Raw genomic sequence first — 17,342 nt, 5'->3', positions numbered from 1 at the left:
ATAGTAACTAGAACACTTAGTTTTCTATGTATCCATCATTAATCTGTCCCTAAATTCTCAGTATGGTCAAGTACATTAGGTGATCATCAGTTCCATTTTTTTCCTTGGAGATTTCTCCTGGAGATCTCTGTCCTCTTGTCCCAATCTGGACCGGATGCATAGCCATCAGCCTAGGATTTGCTTGGATGAGAGACAGTGTAGCACATTACTTAAGGACATGGGTCCCGTAGCCAGGATGCCTGGGTTTGAATCCTGGCTCCACAACTTGCTAGCTGTGTGACTGTGCACAAATTAGTTAATCTCTCTGTGTCTCAGGCTTCTCATTAGAACATAGTAAGTGCTCTTCTTCTTGGCATTACTGTTGTTGTCGTTTATTCTTCCCTTCATGTTGTCCTGGGAATTCCCGTTGCCTCATGCCTATATCTGATCCCCTAGTTCCTAAAATTCCATGTCTTTCTCTTTCTTGGTTATTCCCTTGTCTTGACAGAATATATCACCTGCTCCCTGAAAAATGATGCTTGGGAGGTAAGTTGAGACCATGTTTATCTGTTTTAAATTGTCTTTATTTAACGTCACACTTGATAACAGGACTGGCATAAAATTCTAAGTTGGAAACAATTTTCTCTTTGAATGTTGAAGGTATTACTCCACTGTCTTGAAGCTTTCAGTGTCACTACTGTGGCCATTCTGATTCTTGATCCTTTCTACGTAGGTTTTTCTTTTTCTTTTTTGGAAGTATTAGGAACTCTTCTTTATCCCTCTTGTTTTGAAATTTGATAATCATGTGACTTGGTGTGGGTCTTTTAAAGTTCATTATTTAGGGCACCATTTCAATTTGGAGACTCAGATCCTTCAATTCTCGCATTTTTCTTTCCTTTTTAAAAAATTCTTTGTTAATTTTCTTACCTCCATTTTCAGTTTTCTCTTTCTGAGACTCATAATATCAATCTCCTAAAGTGGTCCTCTAATTTTTTTTATCTCTTCTCTTCTATTTATTACTGTCTTTTCCCTCAACTTTTGGGGAGATTTTCTCATATCTTCCATTCTTTTTCTGATTAAAAAATTTTTTTTTCATGTTTTTATATTTTATAATTCTGCTTTCTTATTCTTGGATTGTCCATTTTTATATATCCCCTGTTCTTCTTTCACGGATTTAATATCTTACCTCACTGAGTACACTGATTACAGTGCTTTTGAAAACGTGGTTCTTTCTCCCACGTCTCTGTCCTCTGAGTTCCCTCCCTCAGCTTGCTCTGGACTCGTTCTTTCATGGTACAGCCTTTTCTCAAACGCCCAGGGCTCCTCTATCACCTAGTCCACTTCTCTTGGCTATTCTGTGCACTCAGATACTCTGAGGTCTGTCAGCTGGTGGGCTTCACTGCAGGTGGGCTGGTCAGGGACATGGCACGGTGACGGAGGGAGCCCCAAACTTCCACATCTGCAGGTCTTTTCTCCTGGGTTTGACAGTTTCCCAGAAAGGAATCCTCTCGTTTTCTACCTGACAAATATGAGGGATGTTAAGCTAGCTGCCAGCATTTTGAGAGCCAATAAGGGAGCAAGGGTAGCAGAGGGAAAATCTTATCTTTCTGAACGCAGATATCACTTGGGCTCTCTCTGCTTTAGGTATGGCGGCGGCTAGACCCCCTCAGCTGTGCCTGGTTCCCCATGTCCAGAGTCTCAGATCAACCCAATCAATTAGAACCATGAAGTTAAATAAATTCCATGAAGCTTTGGATAAAAGGGCAAAGACTTTTTATACCAGAGTTTCTGGATTAAAAGAAAACCAAAAGAGTTCCCTCTCATCTTTCACACCTTGTCTCCTCACAAAAAAAAAGGGGAAATTTACCCAGTTGATGCCCCTTTACTCTTCCCAGTTAACCATGCCCTTTTTTCTTTGATAATGCCTCAGAACTTGAGTGTTCAGGGTCCAAGTTTGTTTTAAAATAACCCAATGAGCTGACAGACGGAGCTCCTGGAATTCTGCAGCTTGTGCTACAGTCTACAGATGGGAAATTGCCGTCAGTTAAAGGGTGGTGCTATTACCATAGCCCAATTTTTGAAAGCCTTTAGAAAAAAAAATCTGAGTTAATTAGCATTCACCACAGGCACTAGTTTTGGGTTGCAGTATTCTAGGAACTCAGATAATAAGAAAACACAATATTGCAGTTTCTAACTTTTAACTAACACTTCAGGTCTTAAAAATGTAGATTATAAAGTAAGAATTTTACCTGTTACACTAATAGGCTGACCTATATGATCTATATGGCTGATGTCTTAGATCATCACAAAATGTGAATTATGTTCTAAAATCAACTAAGTACTACCGGTACCTAAAATGGGACTAATTTCATTTTACCTCTCCGATCTGCTTAATCCACAAATCTCTTCCAAGAAACTCCTGATGTAAGACTACGGGAGCTGAGTTCAGATGAAAAGTTGTGGAGTCACTGGTCTTTTCTTTAATAAAAGGCTGGAGATCAGAATTTATCTAGAAGGAGTAGTCAAAAGAATTAAATCAGTGAAATGCATGTACACTAGTATGTTTTAGCCATATACAGAAAGCATGAGTTAATACAATGAAAAATGAAGCTTAAGGAATGCAGTTTTTAGATGTACTTTAACAAGCAAAAGAACAGTCTGTACGATTAACAATAATCTTTAAAATTCTTTAAAATAATTTTTCCTTAACATTTCTTTTTTATTTGGCAGTAGCCTTTATTTCACTTTTTAATTTCAAGGTAAAAATTTAGAAAAAGATTTAATACATATAATTGCTTAATAAACTAATCTAAGATTTAATATATAAAAAACTCATCTGGAGATATTATCTATATAAGTATATATTCCCCCCTCTTATAAGCTATTTAAGCAACATCTAAGAAATACATATTAAATAGAATTTTAAAATTACATATACACAGAGAGAACAATATAACAGCCAATCTTGGGATATTTTATATTTCATTATGCCCATTCAAAAGAATCAGCTAATGGAACTAAAGCTTTCAATTTCATTTAGTATATTTCTAAATTTCATTAACATTTCACAATTCATTTCATATAAGGAACTATACGGGAACTGTAACAAAAATGCAAATATTCTTCCATTCTGTGAATGGCAACATTACACGTTCTTTAATAATCTCTAAGAATTCTTTCAAGAACCCTTTCAGGTGGTAAGAAAAGATAAATATCACAAATATGGTTTAAGTAAGCTGTAGCTTTCTATGAAAATTACACAGTATTCACTAATCATACTGTTTATATTACACAATAATCACCATCTATGACTGATAGATTTTAAGCAAACAATAAACATTTTTTGAGATATAAAAGCAGCTTATTAAATGGTAAAAGGTTTCTTGTCTATCATTTTTGTTATTTAAGTACTGGAAAAAGAGAAAGGGTGTACAAATACCTTATGACTCATGGCCATGTGCTTCCCATACTGAAATGCCATATCCTGAACCTCAGCACCATGCTTTGCTAATTCCATTGCAGCTTGGCAGCTCTTTGCTAATAAGGCACCATGGGAGAGAAAAGTCTGCTCCTTCCAAGTCGATATTCCAATATCATCTGTGATATAATTTTCCTAAAAAATGCAACAAAAGCCAAGATAAAAAAAAGCTTTAGGAGTAATTTAATTGTTTCAGTTTTTGAAAAATAAGAGTTAAGAAACGAACTATTCAAACCACTCAGGCTATTGCAACAAGACAGAACTAAAGATGCTGAAGCTCAGCTCTACCTAAAGAGAACTACGGAGGTGGGAACTGCTTTTTTAGGGTAATGGGGAAGAAAAATGAAAGAAATGCTGAAGCAAATTTTATTTTGAGCTGGGGAACTTCTATGAAGAAATATTTTTAGGATAAGGCAAAATTAGAAACTTGGACCTCCGAACTAACTCCCTCCTATATTCACATCAGATCTTAAGTGCTAGTATTCTAAAATGCAAGAATCCTATCGCAAATGTCAAGGGCATGATGAATAAACACCACTTTCTTATAAACAGTTAAACAGAAAAATCAGAGAGGAGGTAACCCATTACAATGGAGTACGATTTATATTACATTACTCATCAAAGTTTATTCCCATAAGAAGAAACAAAGTGATAAGGGAGAATATAACTGTGGTTTATTTAATTTCATCTTTTTAAATTTGAAAAGCGTTGTAATATCTGTAAGTATACACACACCTACTGCCTCTAGACCAGTGAAGTCTAATAAAAACATAATGTAAGCCACATATGCAATTTAAAATTTGCTAGTAGCTACATTAAAAAAGTGAAAAGAAACAGGTAAGGGCCGGCCCCGTGATCGAGTGGTTAAGTTCATGCGCTCTGCTGCGGCGGCCCAGGGTTTCGCTGGTTTGGATCCTGGCCATGGACATGGCACCGCTAGTCAGGCCATGTTGAGGTGATGTCCCACATGCCACACCTAGAAGGACCTGCAACTAAGATATACAACTATGTACCTGGGGGATAAAGCAGGAAAAAAAAGACTGGCAACAGTTGTTAGCTCAGGCACCAATCTTAAAAAAAAAAAAAAAAAGAAACGGGTAAAATTAATCGTAATGACATTTTTATCTATCCCAATATATCCAAAATATTATTTTGAGATATAATCAACATAAAATTATGAGATATTTTACATTTTTTTAATATTAAGTTTTCAAAATCAGTGTGGATTTTACGCTTACAGCACATCACTAGCCGAATTTCAAGTATTCAATAGGTACAAGGAGCTAGTGACTATCCTATTGCATAGCTTTACTGCAGGCAGTGAGCTCTCTGAGGACAAGTGCGATGAAGCAAATATATAAAACAACGTCCATTTTATGGTGTTTCTTTGAAATCTCAAACTAGAACCCATCTAGAAAGATTAATTTTCTTTCAAACACTTTCTTTCCTGCCATCCATACCATAATCCTTCTCCTTCCGCCATTATTATTTATTTTTTTTTGAGGAACATTAGCCCTGAGCTAACATCTGCTGCCGATCCTCCTCTTTTTGCTGAGGAGGACTGGCCCTGAGCTAACATCTGTGCCCATCTTCCTCTACTTTATATGGGATGCCTACCACAGCATGGCTTGCTAAGCGGTGCCATGTCCGCACCCGGGATCCGAACCAGCAAACCCTGGGCCATCGAAGCTGAACGGGCGCACTTAACCACTGCGCCACCTGGCTGGCCCCTCGGTAAACAGGGGCCATTGAAAGGTCAGCTCAGATTTAGCCCCACTTCTTTCACCAAGCTGAAGGGAATCTTGAGTGCACTGATCAGACCAAATTCTCAGCTTAATTTTATTAAGCCTTTAAACAAAAAGAGTTCCACTTATGACAGTGGCAAATATGCAACACAGCATTGTGTCATAATCAAAAAGCTACACAGGGGAGACACAGTTCATAAACTTGAGACCTGCTTCATGAAACATTAGGTATAAATAAAAACATTTAATTTTAGAAATCTGAGAATGTATTTTAAAATGTGCAAAGTTAATATACCATATTAATAAACCTAAGATAAAAACCATGTTATCTCTTCATATATACTAAAGAGGCATTTGACAAAATTCAACTCTTATTCCTGATGGGAAAAAGAAGTGCTGAATAAAATAGGAACAGATGTGTATTTCTTTAATATGACAGGGGTGTGTGTCTGTGTGTGTGTGAGTATGCACCTGAGTGTGCACCCAAAAGTCAGCAAATATTTTATGGGGAAATACACGAGCCTTTCTTCCTAACATCAGGAATAAGACAGAGATGCACACAACACCACTGCTATCTAACAGAAGAGGCAAGAAAAGGACATATATATAAAAATTAGAAACAAAGAGTTTAACCATCACTATATGAAGACAATATAACTGTATGCTGGGAAAAACCAAGAAACTCAACTAAAAAACTACTGCAAATAAGAAGATAATTCAGTAAGGTAGCAGCATATAAAATTAATATAATTTATAATTAATATGATAAATGTATTAACCATAGCTTTCATACATAAAAACTAATCAGAAAGTATTATAAATAGGGTCTTTGCTTCCATTATATCTATGAAAAGAAAGATTAAAAAGCTGGGACTAAACTCAGATATATACAAAATCGATACAAAGAAAATGTTAAAATATTACTGAAGGAAAAAAAGTAACCTGAATGAATATAAAGACATATCATGTTTAAAGGTAGTAAGATCCAGCCTCATAAAGTTACTCCAATAAAACTAACACCTTCTGTCCCCCACTCCTCCCAGCCCCTCTAAACCAGGCAAGCTGATTCTAAAGTTTACACAGGGAAAAACCAAACAAGAATAGGTAGGAAAGAGCGAGCTTGATGGCCTACTGGTTAAAGTTTGGTGAGCTCTGCTTCAGCAGCCCGGCTCCAGTTCCCAGGTGCAGAACCACACCACTCCTCTGCCAGGAGCCATGCTGTGGTGGCAGCTCACACAGAAGAACTAGAAGGACTTACAACTAGAATACACAACTATGTACTGGGGCTTTCGGGAGGGAAAAAAAGAGAGGAAGATTGGCAACAGACAGTAGCTCAGGGTGACTCTCTCCCTGCAGAAAAAAAAGAAAAGGCAGGAAAGTCATGAAAAACAGGGGTTGGGGGGGAAGCAAATGATGTCTAGCTCTACCAGATAGTTTAGCATACTATAAAGCCTCAGTAATTTTTTGAAAATGTGTACTTTTTAGACAGACAAACAATGGAACAAGATGGAAATCCAGAAGTCAATCAAACTGTGTACAGGAATTTACTATATTTTAGGGAAACACCGGACTTTTCAGCAAATGGTGCTGGTAGGACCGAATAACTATCTGGAAAAAAATAAAGACTGATCTGCATTTCACACTATTTACCAGGATAAACTCCAAATGGCAAAAACAAAAGAAAAATAATCACAAAACCATAGGCAATGTGAGAAGACAAAAGACAATAAGGAAAAGTATTTGCATTTCCTATCACAGATAAATGGCAAATCTCCCTGTGGTACATTGGTGGCTCCCCCCTCCCCCCCGCAGAGATGTCCACACCCTAATCCCTGGACCCTGTGACTATGAGCTCACACAGCAAAAGGGACTTTGAAGTCACGACTAAATTCAGGATCTTGAGATGGGTGATTATCCCACATTAACTGGGTGGGCCTAAGGTAAAAACGATCCTCATAAAAGGGAGGCAGCAGGGTCTGTGATGACAGAGAGAGGGAGATTAGAAGATATTATGCTGCTGGATTTGAAGATGGAAGATGCAGCCACAAGCCAAAGAATGAAGGCGGAAACTAGAAAGGGCAAGGAAACAGATTTTCCCCTAGAGCACCCAGAAGGAATGCAACCCTGTCATCAATTTGATTTGGGGGTTTCCGACCAATGAAAAAAAAATTTCCACCTCCCCAAATCTTCCATCTTAGTGTTGGTGAGGCTGGGAAGAAACAGGTGTCTCAAACATGGTTGGTGGAAGTGAAGACTGCATCGAAACGTTACAATATCTATCAAAATTACAAATGTATTTGCCCTGTGAGCCAGCAATCCTACTTCCAGGAATTAATCCCACATATAAACCCAAACACATGTGAAATGAAATATATACAAAGTCATAGTTTATTGTGCTGATCACCCAGCTGCCAGGGTGATCCTTTTAAAACATAAATCAGACAGACCACGTTGGCCTTCGTGCTGTTTCTCAAGCGCTCCAGGCAGACTCCTCCTTGAGGCCTCTGCACTTGGTGTTCTCTGTCACACACTCTCCCCAGATGTTTGCTTGGCTCCATTTCTCATTACTTTTGGGTCTGTAATCAAATTTCAATTCCACATCCCTCCCCCATCATTTCCTGTCTCTTTATCCTGCTTTAAACATTTTTCCTTTGATACTACTGGACACCTGATACAGTTATCTCCCCTTCACTAGAAAGTTGACTCCCTGAAAGCAAGGACTCTGCCTGTTCTGTGCTCTGCTGAAACATCAGCACCCAATATAGTTCATTAGGTATGCAGAAAATGTTTGCTGAATCTCTATCTTTCTTTTGGTACCTTTCTCTTTCTCTATTTTCCACCTCCCTTTATCTTTCTTAAATTGGACATAATAAATAAACTGAAATAATTCTCCTTGAATGCCTTCCTACTGTCCACAGAATCAAGAAAAACTCTACAGCACAGCATTCAAAGCCTTCCATTTTGGTACCAAGCTTCTGGCTCCATCTCCTATCCAAAATATCCCCTTTGAGGGCTGCATTTCAGTAACACAGGACAAATTGCTGTTTCTTGAATAAAATACATATTTTCACACTTGTGTGAATTTTAAAATATTATTCCTTTTAAAGGGAATGTCATCTCCTCCCATTCTCTGCCCAGTAAATTGAACACATCCAGTTTAAATACCACTTCTTTGGGAAGCATTCTCAAATACTCCCACAAATACTCTCCTCTTTAGACTAACATTATCTTATTTATATTTCAATGTAGAACTTATTCTCTCTGAATTGTATGACTGCTTATTTTTCTGTTTCCCTGAGGGCTGGATATGGTTACCTTTATATTTTTTAATCTCTTAGGCCATATTTAATTTTAAACAAATGTTTGCTAAATGAATAGAACCATGTTTATTTGTTGTATTTATTAAGTAATTGAATGTTCTTTTAAAAATTTTAGAAGCTAATGAGTAGATATATCCATACAATGGAAAGTTATTCAGCAATACAAAAGAAGGAACTGCTGACACATGCTATGCCATGGATGAACCTCAAAAGCATTAAGCTAAGTGAAAGGAGCCAGCCACAAGAGACCACATACTGTATGATTCCATTATATAAAACATACATTAGTTGTTGCCTGGGCTGGGAGTGGAAATGTAAATGGCCATGAGGCACCCTATGAGTGTGTGTGTGAAAATGTTCTAAAACTGATTTATAGTGATGGTTGTATCACTCGATAAAGTTACTAAAAGTCACTGAATTGTATGCTTGAAATGGGTTAATTTTATGATATGTAAAATATATCTCAATAAAGTTGTTAAAAAAGACAAAAGGTAATGAGTATAAAATTTTACATTTCTTGGTCTCAAAAGCTTAAATTAATGTTTAAAAAATTTATATGACTCTCAATTAACTTTTTGTGGTTTGTATACCACCCTCATTTATTCATACAACAAACAGTTATTTAGGTTCTATTATGGGTCATGTTCCTTGCGAAGCAGTAAATAGATATGAAGATTAATAAATAGCCTGATCTCAAGAAGCTCTCAGTCCAAGAACAGCATGTATATATATGGATATAAATATATAGATAAATCAATTTGGCTCTATTTCAGAATAATTCTTGCAGGATCTCCAATGATCAAAGATTCAGTTTTGTTCATTATATTTTTTCTTATTGTGATTAAGATATTTTATTATTCATCATTTCTACATTTTAAATTATGCAAGTAATACACGATCACTGAAAAAAATTAGAAAATTCAGATAACCAAGAAAGAATTAATTTACAGTCCCTTGAAATCTGCTATCATAAGTTAATCAGGTCACAAACAATAATTCAGTACCTAAGTTAATCAGAAATTTTATTCCCTGAACACTCAATTATTACCTATTGTGACCTTGATTACAAATGAAACAAAGTCGCTCCATTCATTTCCATCAGTTTGCCATGTATATAGTAAAAGAGAATGCTCTATTACAAAGGAAAAGTTAATGTACGATTGTAAAATACCAAGAAATCGGTTTGATAACTACATCCAAATCAGTATCTTCAGACATCAGATACATAGAATTGGTGTGAAATGAATGAATGTAGTCAGAGTAAGTGAGATTTAGATATACTTAAAGCATCAACTTACATATGTGCAGTTTTTACTGAAGATTTTATGATATATAAAAGGAAGATATGTTTGGTGGATATTTTACTTCTGATGGGATTTTTTTTCGAGAAAGGTAATCTATGCCAACATACCTGTTGAATGACTGTCAGAGAGAAGCACTTTAATTTTAAAAATGCAGGTCTCTTATTCACTGTCACATGACCTTTTTACTCAAGTAAGGCTGGTTCAAAAAACACACATGAAAAAAACTGAAGCTTGCAAGATGTTGTTTGCCTAAGATAGTGGCACTGGTGGTTTTGCTCAGATATAACATGCTGTTCTCCTTCTGAGTTGTCCAGGGGACATGTACTTCGAATTGCTTTTTCTTCTTTTCTTCTTTCTCTTTTTTCCCTCCCCAAAGCCCCAGTACATAGTTGTATATTCTAGTTGTACGTCCTTCTAGTTCTTCTACGTGAGCTGCTACCACAGCATGGCTACTGACAGACGGGTGGTGTGGTTCTGCAACTGGGAACCAAACCCGGGCTGTGGAAGCTGTGAGAGCGCCAAACTTTAACCACTAGGCCATCAGGGCTGGCTCTTGAGTTGCTTTTCTAATGACAGTAATACATTTGTACATCCCTATGTGTATGAGGCCAAAATGCATTTGTAAAGTGGTGCTCCGGATTAAAGGTCTGGTCCAAGGTCACAGAACAAAGGCAAAGTAACTGACCCAGGAAGATGTCAAAGCTCCAACTAGAACCCGCCAAGCCAACTTCTACCCTTCACATGATGAGAAAAGAAGAGTTTAGGAAACTAAGAAACTGACTACATGTTGAGTTAAAAGTACTTTAAAGAAAGTATGCAAATATTTCCTGTTTTCATGCTTTCTACTTAAGATTCATACTCTGAGCTGCTATCTTTATAAACGCAGCATAAATTTGGGTTTGACAAGAGACAAGATCTCTCTAATGCCACATTTCACCATTTTAGATATTTGATTTGAATTGTCCTTTTCAGTTATTCTGAGAAGCTAACCAAGAGCCAAAACAGTTTACCAACTTTGTTTAAAAAAAAAAGTTAAGGTCAAGAAACTTTCAATAAAGACTCTATCTACATTTAGGGATAAGAAGGAAGCAAGGAAGAGAACAGAATCTAACATTTCCTGAGAGTTAACTAGGTGATGACATTTTCACATTCATTATCATACTAGCTTTCAAAAATCTTAATTGTCATTATTCCCACTTAATAGATAAGGAGATTAAAAGACTGTATTTCGACCCAAATCAGATATTAGTAAGTGGCAGAGATGGGTCTCAGACATATACCAATTAGATTCTATTTTGCTTAATACATGGTAGAAATACACGCAAAATACCAGGTATAGTTTAAAAAGTAGGTTGTATTTAAGAGTCAATGACATTCATATATGTATCAAAAAGGCATTTTAAACCTGTAAATTAAGTCTTTTAAGAATATCCATTGAAGAGATTCAAGAGTCTAGAGCACATAAGTAACAAGATTAGAAATAGTAAATATCTTAGGTATTTTTCAGGAATCCCAAGGAAGGGGAAAAAATACGATATTTTAACAGCATCATCTAATAAAATGAAATAATTTGTTCTAATTTATAATCCAATTACATTGGAAATAGTAAAGTAGCTATCTGGAAACTTTACATCTATGTAAATCATGGGAGAGAAACTGGTAAGATTTGATAAATGTGTATAACTAAAGTCTATTTTAAAAAATACTTCTGTACAATAAATAAAGCTATTAAAATTTTACTCACAAATTAGAGAGAAGAGTTGCCAGGGAATTTAAAAATCAGGAATTCTTTGGTCTAAGGCCAGCCAACTCCTTCCTGCCCCCCCCCCCCCCCCCCCCCCCCCCCCCACTAGCCAGGACTTGCCGAGATGTACGGGAATGATCATGCTGATGAGGGGTCAGGATGGAGAAGGGAAGACTATTTTACAGCACAAATCCGTCAGCAGGAGGGATGCTCGGGATGGGGTTAGTTTCGGAAAAGTAGAGGGCAGCAGATAGTCTTCAGATGGGTTGCACAGTAAGGGCAGAAGGAAATACTGAATAATTCTTTAAGATGAACAAACTGGACAGCACCAAAGGGAAACCTGGCTTGCTTTGAAATGCACAATGAATGCTGGTGTTGGGCATACCATGTAAATGTGCAGTAGATGCAACTCAATTGATCTTTTGTGTGCTTACTATATGCCAGGCACTGTGGATTTGAGAACTAGGCACTATTCCTTGACCTTTAGTATGAGTTCAGCAGGGGAGAAACACCGTAATTAGTTAGAAAGTAGTTTGGAATGTGAAAAGAGAGCTACGCTTACAGTACAGAGAAGGGAATGAAGAGTTCTATTAAGCAAGGGTTAAAGAAGGCTTCATTGGGGGGACTGTTAGTTAAGCCTGGTTCTGGATAATAAACTGGAATTAGCCAAGAAGACAAGGTAGCGGATGACTTTGGGGCATCAATATTAGTTTTATATTGCTGAAGCATACAGTGGGAGAGGGAGGTGAAGGAAGACGAGACTAATTAGCTATGTATGAGGCCCAGAGGTTTGGATCTTATCATTTAGGTGCTAGGAAACTATTTTCAGCAGGAAATGATATAATTACATGTGCAATTTAGATTGATTGCTTCAGAGGCAGTGTGGATCAGAGTGGCAACAACTGGAAAATTCGTTAAGGGGTGAAGTGCTATATTCTAGGTGAGCAGGGATGAGGTAAAGTGGTAGCTAGTGGGGAGTGAGAGGCAAGAACAATATGAGCTGCTCAAAAAAGTGAAACAAGACAGCTCTCTGTTGTGGACATGACGGTCACTCAACCAGGATCCACTTCCCTCTCCCTCTTTACTAACAAACCTTGATTTTGTTAAGGTGGCCACTGCTCTTGCCAATGATTAATTTAGGAACAGGTATGTGGTCCAATTCTAGGCAATGAGACACGAGGGAAGTCTACCAGAGAGCTCCTAGAAAGAGACCCAGGTAGAAGTGGCAACTGTTCCCTTTGGATTTTGCTTTGTCTTGTTGAGACACCCAGGACTACTGTAGCCAAACTGCCACCAGCCTGATAATAAATAGGACACTAGGAGGCGGAGCAGAGAGACAGAGAAAACTCTGATATCATGGAGCTGACATGTTAACCATCCCTGATACCTGACTCCCTTTGCACGTACAGTTAGAGTAAAATGTATTTCCTTACTTTTGTCTATTTAATTGGATTTTCCTTTTTTTGCGGCTGAAAGTATTCCAATGAATTCACTCCTTAAGATGAAAAATGTTTACACTATATGAAGTCTACACATGCCAACATTAACAACTGCTAAAACATTTTAGGAAGAATTTCCTTAGGATGCTGTATTAGTTATCTACTACCACATAACAAATTACCCTAAAACTTAGCATCTTAAAACAACAAACATTTTATTATGTCACAGTTTCTAAGGGTCAGGAATTCAAGAATGGCTTAACTGGCTGGTTCTGGCTCAGAGTTTCTCATACGGCTGGTCAGGCTATTAGCTGGGGCTACAGTCACAAAAAGGGGCTGGAGAATCTACTCCCAAGCTCACTCAGGCAGCTGTTGGCAGTAGGTGTTAGTTCTTTGTCACATGGGGCACTCACATGGCACGGTAGTTAGCTTCCCCAGAGCAAGTGATACAACAGAGTGAGAGAGAGTGAGAGTATATCTAAGAAGGAAGCTTCGCAATCTCTTATAACCTAATCTTGGAAGCCACACATCATCATTTCTGTTGTGTGCTATTGGTCACACAGACCAACCGAATACAATGTGGGAAGGGATTACACAAGGAATAATAGAGGTGGGGCTTACTGGTGGCCATCATAGAAACTGTTCTACAGATGGAGTCTATAATTAGAATTACTGGGTCAATAGATCTGAACATTTTAAAGTCTCTTAAAACACTCTACAAGTTGTTTCACAGAAAGGTTCTTCTGATGTGCACGCTGACCAGCCAAGTTTGAGACTCTCTTTTTTCTTTTACATTTTTTTTTCTTTTACATTTTTTTTTTTAAAGATTGGCACCTGAGCTAACATCTGTTGCCAATCTTCTTCTTCTTTTTTTTTTTTTTCCTTCTTTTGCCCACAAGCCCCCCAGTACATGGTTGTATATTCTAGTTATAGGTCCTTCTGGCTCTGCTATGTGGGATGCTGCCTCAGCATGACTTGAGGAGTGGTGCTAGGTCTGCACCCAGGATCCGAACTGATGAAACCCTGGACCGCCAAAGCAGAGTGCACGAACTTAACTACTCAGCCACAGGGCTGGCCCCAAGACTGTCTTGCCACCGATAGAATTATTGTTTTACTTGTGATTTTAACAGGTAAAAAGTGTATTTCATTTAGATATGGGAAGTCATTTCATTGGTTAGCCATTTGTATTTCCTCCATTTATTTATTTGTTAAAGATTTACTGAGTATCTTTTGTGTACAAGGCACCGTTCTAGGTGCTCACGATGCTGAGCAAAAGGAGAGAGTCCTTGCATTCCTAGTTCTTACAGTCTAATGGGGAAGCCAGATAATCAGATAGCCAGACAAATACATACAAACTACAAACTGAGATACTTCCAATGGGGAAAATGAACATACTTTTATGACAGCATGTAATAAAAGAACCTGACTGAGACTAGGGCTTTTGGGGATGGTCTGCCTAAGGAAGTGACACTTGAGCTGAAACAGGAAGGATGAATAAGGGGTAAGAAGTAAAGAAGATGAAGAAGTGTGCTCTAGGTTGCAAGGATTGCACATATGAAGGAGAACAGCACGTCTGAGGAATCAGAGAAGGCTATCAAAATAGGGCTGACATGCAGACAGTGACAGTGAAAATAACACAAGGCAAGGCTGGTGGGAAAGATTGGGGTCAGACTATGCAGGATCTTTTGAGTCACTTTCAGGATTTTGTTCTTTAGCCCAAGAGTGATGGGCTGAAATGGAACCACAGCAGCATCAGATTAGCATTTTGAGATTCCTGGTAGTGTGGAGAAAAGACTAGAAGATGGGAGGATTATACACAGGGAGGCAAAGGAGGAGGTTATTGGAGTAGCTCAGACAAGAGAAGATGGACCATGCAAAAGGGGTAGGCATGGGGTAAAGCCAGGCTGCAGCCTGTGCCACTGATGGTGGGAAGTGAGGGCATAAACAAGGTACTGGCCTTGACTACGGTTATGGACTGAATGTATGCGTCCCTGCAAAATTCATATGTTGAAGCCCAAAATGCCACTGTGTTTATATTTAGAATAAGAAAGTAATTAAAGTTAAATTAGGTCATAAGGGTGGAGCCCTGATCCAGTAGGATTAGTGTCCCTATAAGAAGAGACACCAAAGAGCTTGCTCGGCTTTCTCTCCACCATGTAAGCACACAGGGAGAAGGCAGCCACCTGTAACCCAGGAAGAATGCTCTCACTACAAACAGAATTGGCCAGAATCTTCAACTTTGGACTTCTAGCCTCCAGAACTGTGAGAAAATAAATATGTGTCGTTTAAGCCCCCCAGTCTGCAGTATTTTGTTATGGAAGCCTGAGCTGACTAATATAACTACCTTCTCTAACAATCTGAGGATTCAATCAGTGATGTTTTGAAAGTATATTTATACTGTTCCTCCCAACATCTTTTCAGCACGGTCTTAACAACCATCATGTTAACATATTGCCTTAAAATTTGTCAAAAAGATCTGTATTCTGGTTATCTATTTCTGCATGACCCACCACCCCAAAACACGGCACAAAAAACAACCACCATTTCATTAAGCTCACAGATTCTGTGGGTCAGGAATTCAGAAAGGGAACAGAGAAGATGGCTTGCCTCTGTTCCATGATATCTGGGACCTCATTGGGAGGATCTGAAAAGCCGAGGATTGATTCAAAGGGCTGGGGCTAGAACAGCTAAGTTACCAGGGACCTACTTCCAATGAGATGGCTTATTCACCCACACATCAATCAGATGCATCTGGGACTGATGACTGGAGTACCTCCCCATGGTCTTCCTTCATGGCTTCTCACAGCACTAGTGGTCAAGTTTCAAGGAGGAGAAGACAGAGCAGTGTTTCAAGAGAGCGAGCATTCTGACAGACCCTTTTATGGCCCAGCGTGAAAAGTCAGGTAGTGTCACTTCTACCATGTTTTATTGATTGAGGTGCTCACAGTCCCACAGAAATTCAAGGAAAAGGGACACAGATCCTTACCAGTGAATGGGAGGTGATGGGAGGAGAGTTAAAGAGTTGTGGTCTTTTTTTAAACCACCACATTCTACTTTTGAGGAGAATGCTCAGGAGAGCAACTGCTTTCTCTGCTCCCTCCCAGTTATGCTTCTGGCTAAAGTGATGATACAGGAGATGGAGTAAGGCAGCCATGGGGGTAAGCATAGTGAGGGGCAGAAGTATTACGGATGACTCCTAAGTTTTTGACTTAAGAATCTGGATGAATGGTGGTGCTCTTTGGGAAGACAGAGAACAACGGAATGGGTTTGGAGGGAAAGATCATATATCTGGTCATATATGTACTGAGTCCAAGATGCTTGTGAGATCTCCAAGTGGAAATATTGAGTTAGCACCAAAATATTTAGCTCTAGAGCTCAGGACTGATCTGAGATGGAGCTATAAATTGGGACTCACTGGTATATACACAAATCATAACTGAAGGCTTGGGTTTCACTTTCTGAATGGTCTATTCTCATCCTGTGATCAGAATGATACTCTGTAAAACAATTTACATGCCTAATAGTGATGCTTTATCTCTCAGGCAAATAAACTGCCTTTTAAGATGTTTTGCTGCAACGGCCATCAGTGAGTGACCCAGAGTATCTCTAAATGGTGCACAAATTCAATTTAAACATTTAACAAATAAAAACGTTCACCAACCAGACCCACTCTAAACTTGAGGGTCTACTTAATTGGAAGGGCTGTTATATGTACTAAGCTTTCTCAGTCCCCAATAGCTCTTCTGCCTTCTCAATATCTGTATCGACCTTCCCTTTACCACCTTTGCACATCTAACCTAATACTCCTATATTTGAGTTCTAATATGTTTACTTCATAATACATTTGCTGCTTTTTCCTTTAAATAAAAACATTTTGTGGATTAAAAAATATTTATAGTACTATTTCTTTTTTTTACAGAGAATAAAATATGTTTTTATTCTATAATATGGCCTATAGTTACATTTAGTGAAATTTGTACATAGCATTCTGAGAATTTATAATTCTTTTAGACAGATGATAAAACCACACTGCAAAGAGCGATTTCTATAAAAGCTGGAAAGTTGTTCAACGTCTCCATTTGGCTCCTTGTCTCCTGCTTTGGGTTAAGATTTCTCTCTTCTTTTTGCACCAGGGCTGAGATGGACAGCATTGTTTTTCTTAAGTATGTAAAGTGCCCAGCTAAGCAGAATTATTATTTTTATTCTGGGCTTGAGGAGGAAAGCGTTCAAAATTAAAATTTCACATTAACTTATGGGCAAAGTCTACATTCAAAATGAGTAATCAGAAAAGCAAACAGAAATACAATAAAGCAACCAGACTGAATACATGTGG

General features: G+C 38.1%; 1 protein-coding gene across 3 annotated transcripts in view; it reads right to left on the bottom strand.

Annotated features, from left to right (window-relative positions):
- The window catches only part of PDSS2 (decaprenyl diphosphate synthase subunit 2), a 269,150-nt gene that overhangs the window by 52,204 nt on the left and 199,604 nt on the right, over nt 1-17,342 (bottom strand). For all 3 annotated transcript variants that reach the window (XM_046677266.1, XM_046677267.1, XM_046677268.1), the window contains exons 5-6: nt 3,419-3,592; nt 2,357-2,488 (exon numbers count right to left, since the gene is read on the bottom strand). In XM_046677266.1, the coding sequence (XP_046533222.1) occupies nt 2,357-2,488; nt 3,419-3,592 (306 nt within the window). The remainder of the gene's footprint in view (nt 1-2,356; nt 2,489-3,418; nt 3,593-17,342) is intronic.

Source organism: Equus quagga, chromosome 11 (assembly GCF_021613505.1).
Source record: "Equus quagga isolate Etosha38 chromosome 11, UCLA_HA_Equagga_1.0, whole genome shotgun sequence".
Classification (NCBI taxonomy): Eukaryota; Metazoa; Chordata; class Mammalia; order Perissodactyla; family Equidae; genus Equus; species Equus quagga.
Note: the sequence above shows the minus strand (reverse complement) of the source record. Positions and strands in the feature narration are given on the sequence as shown.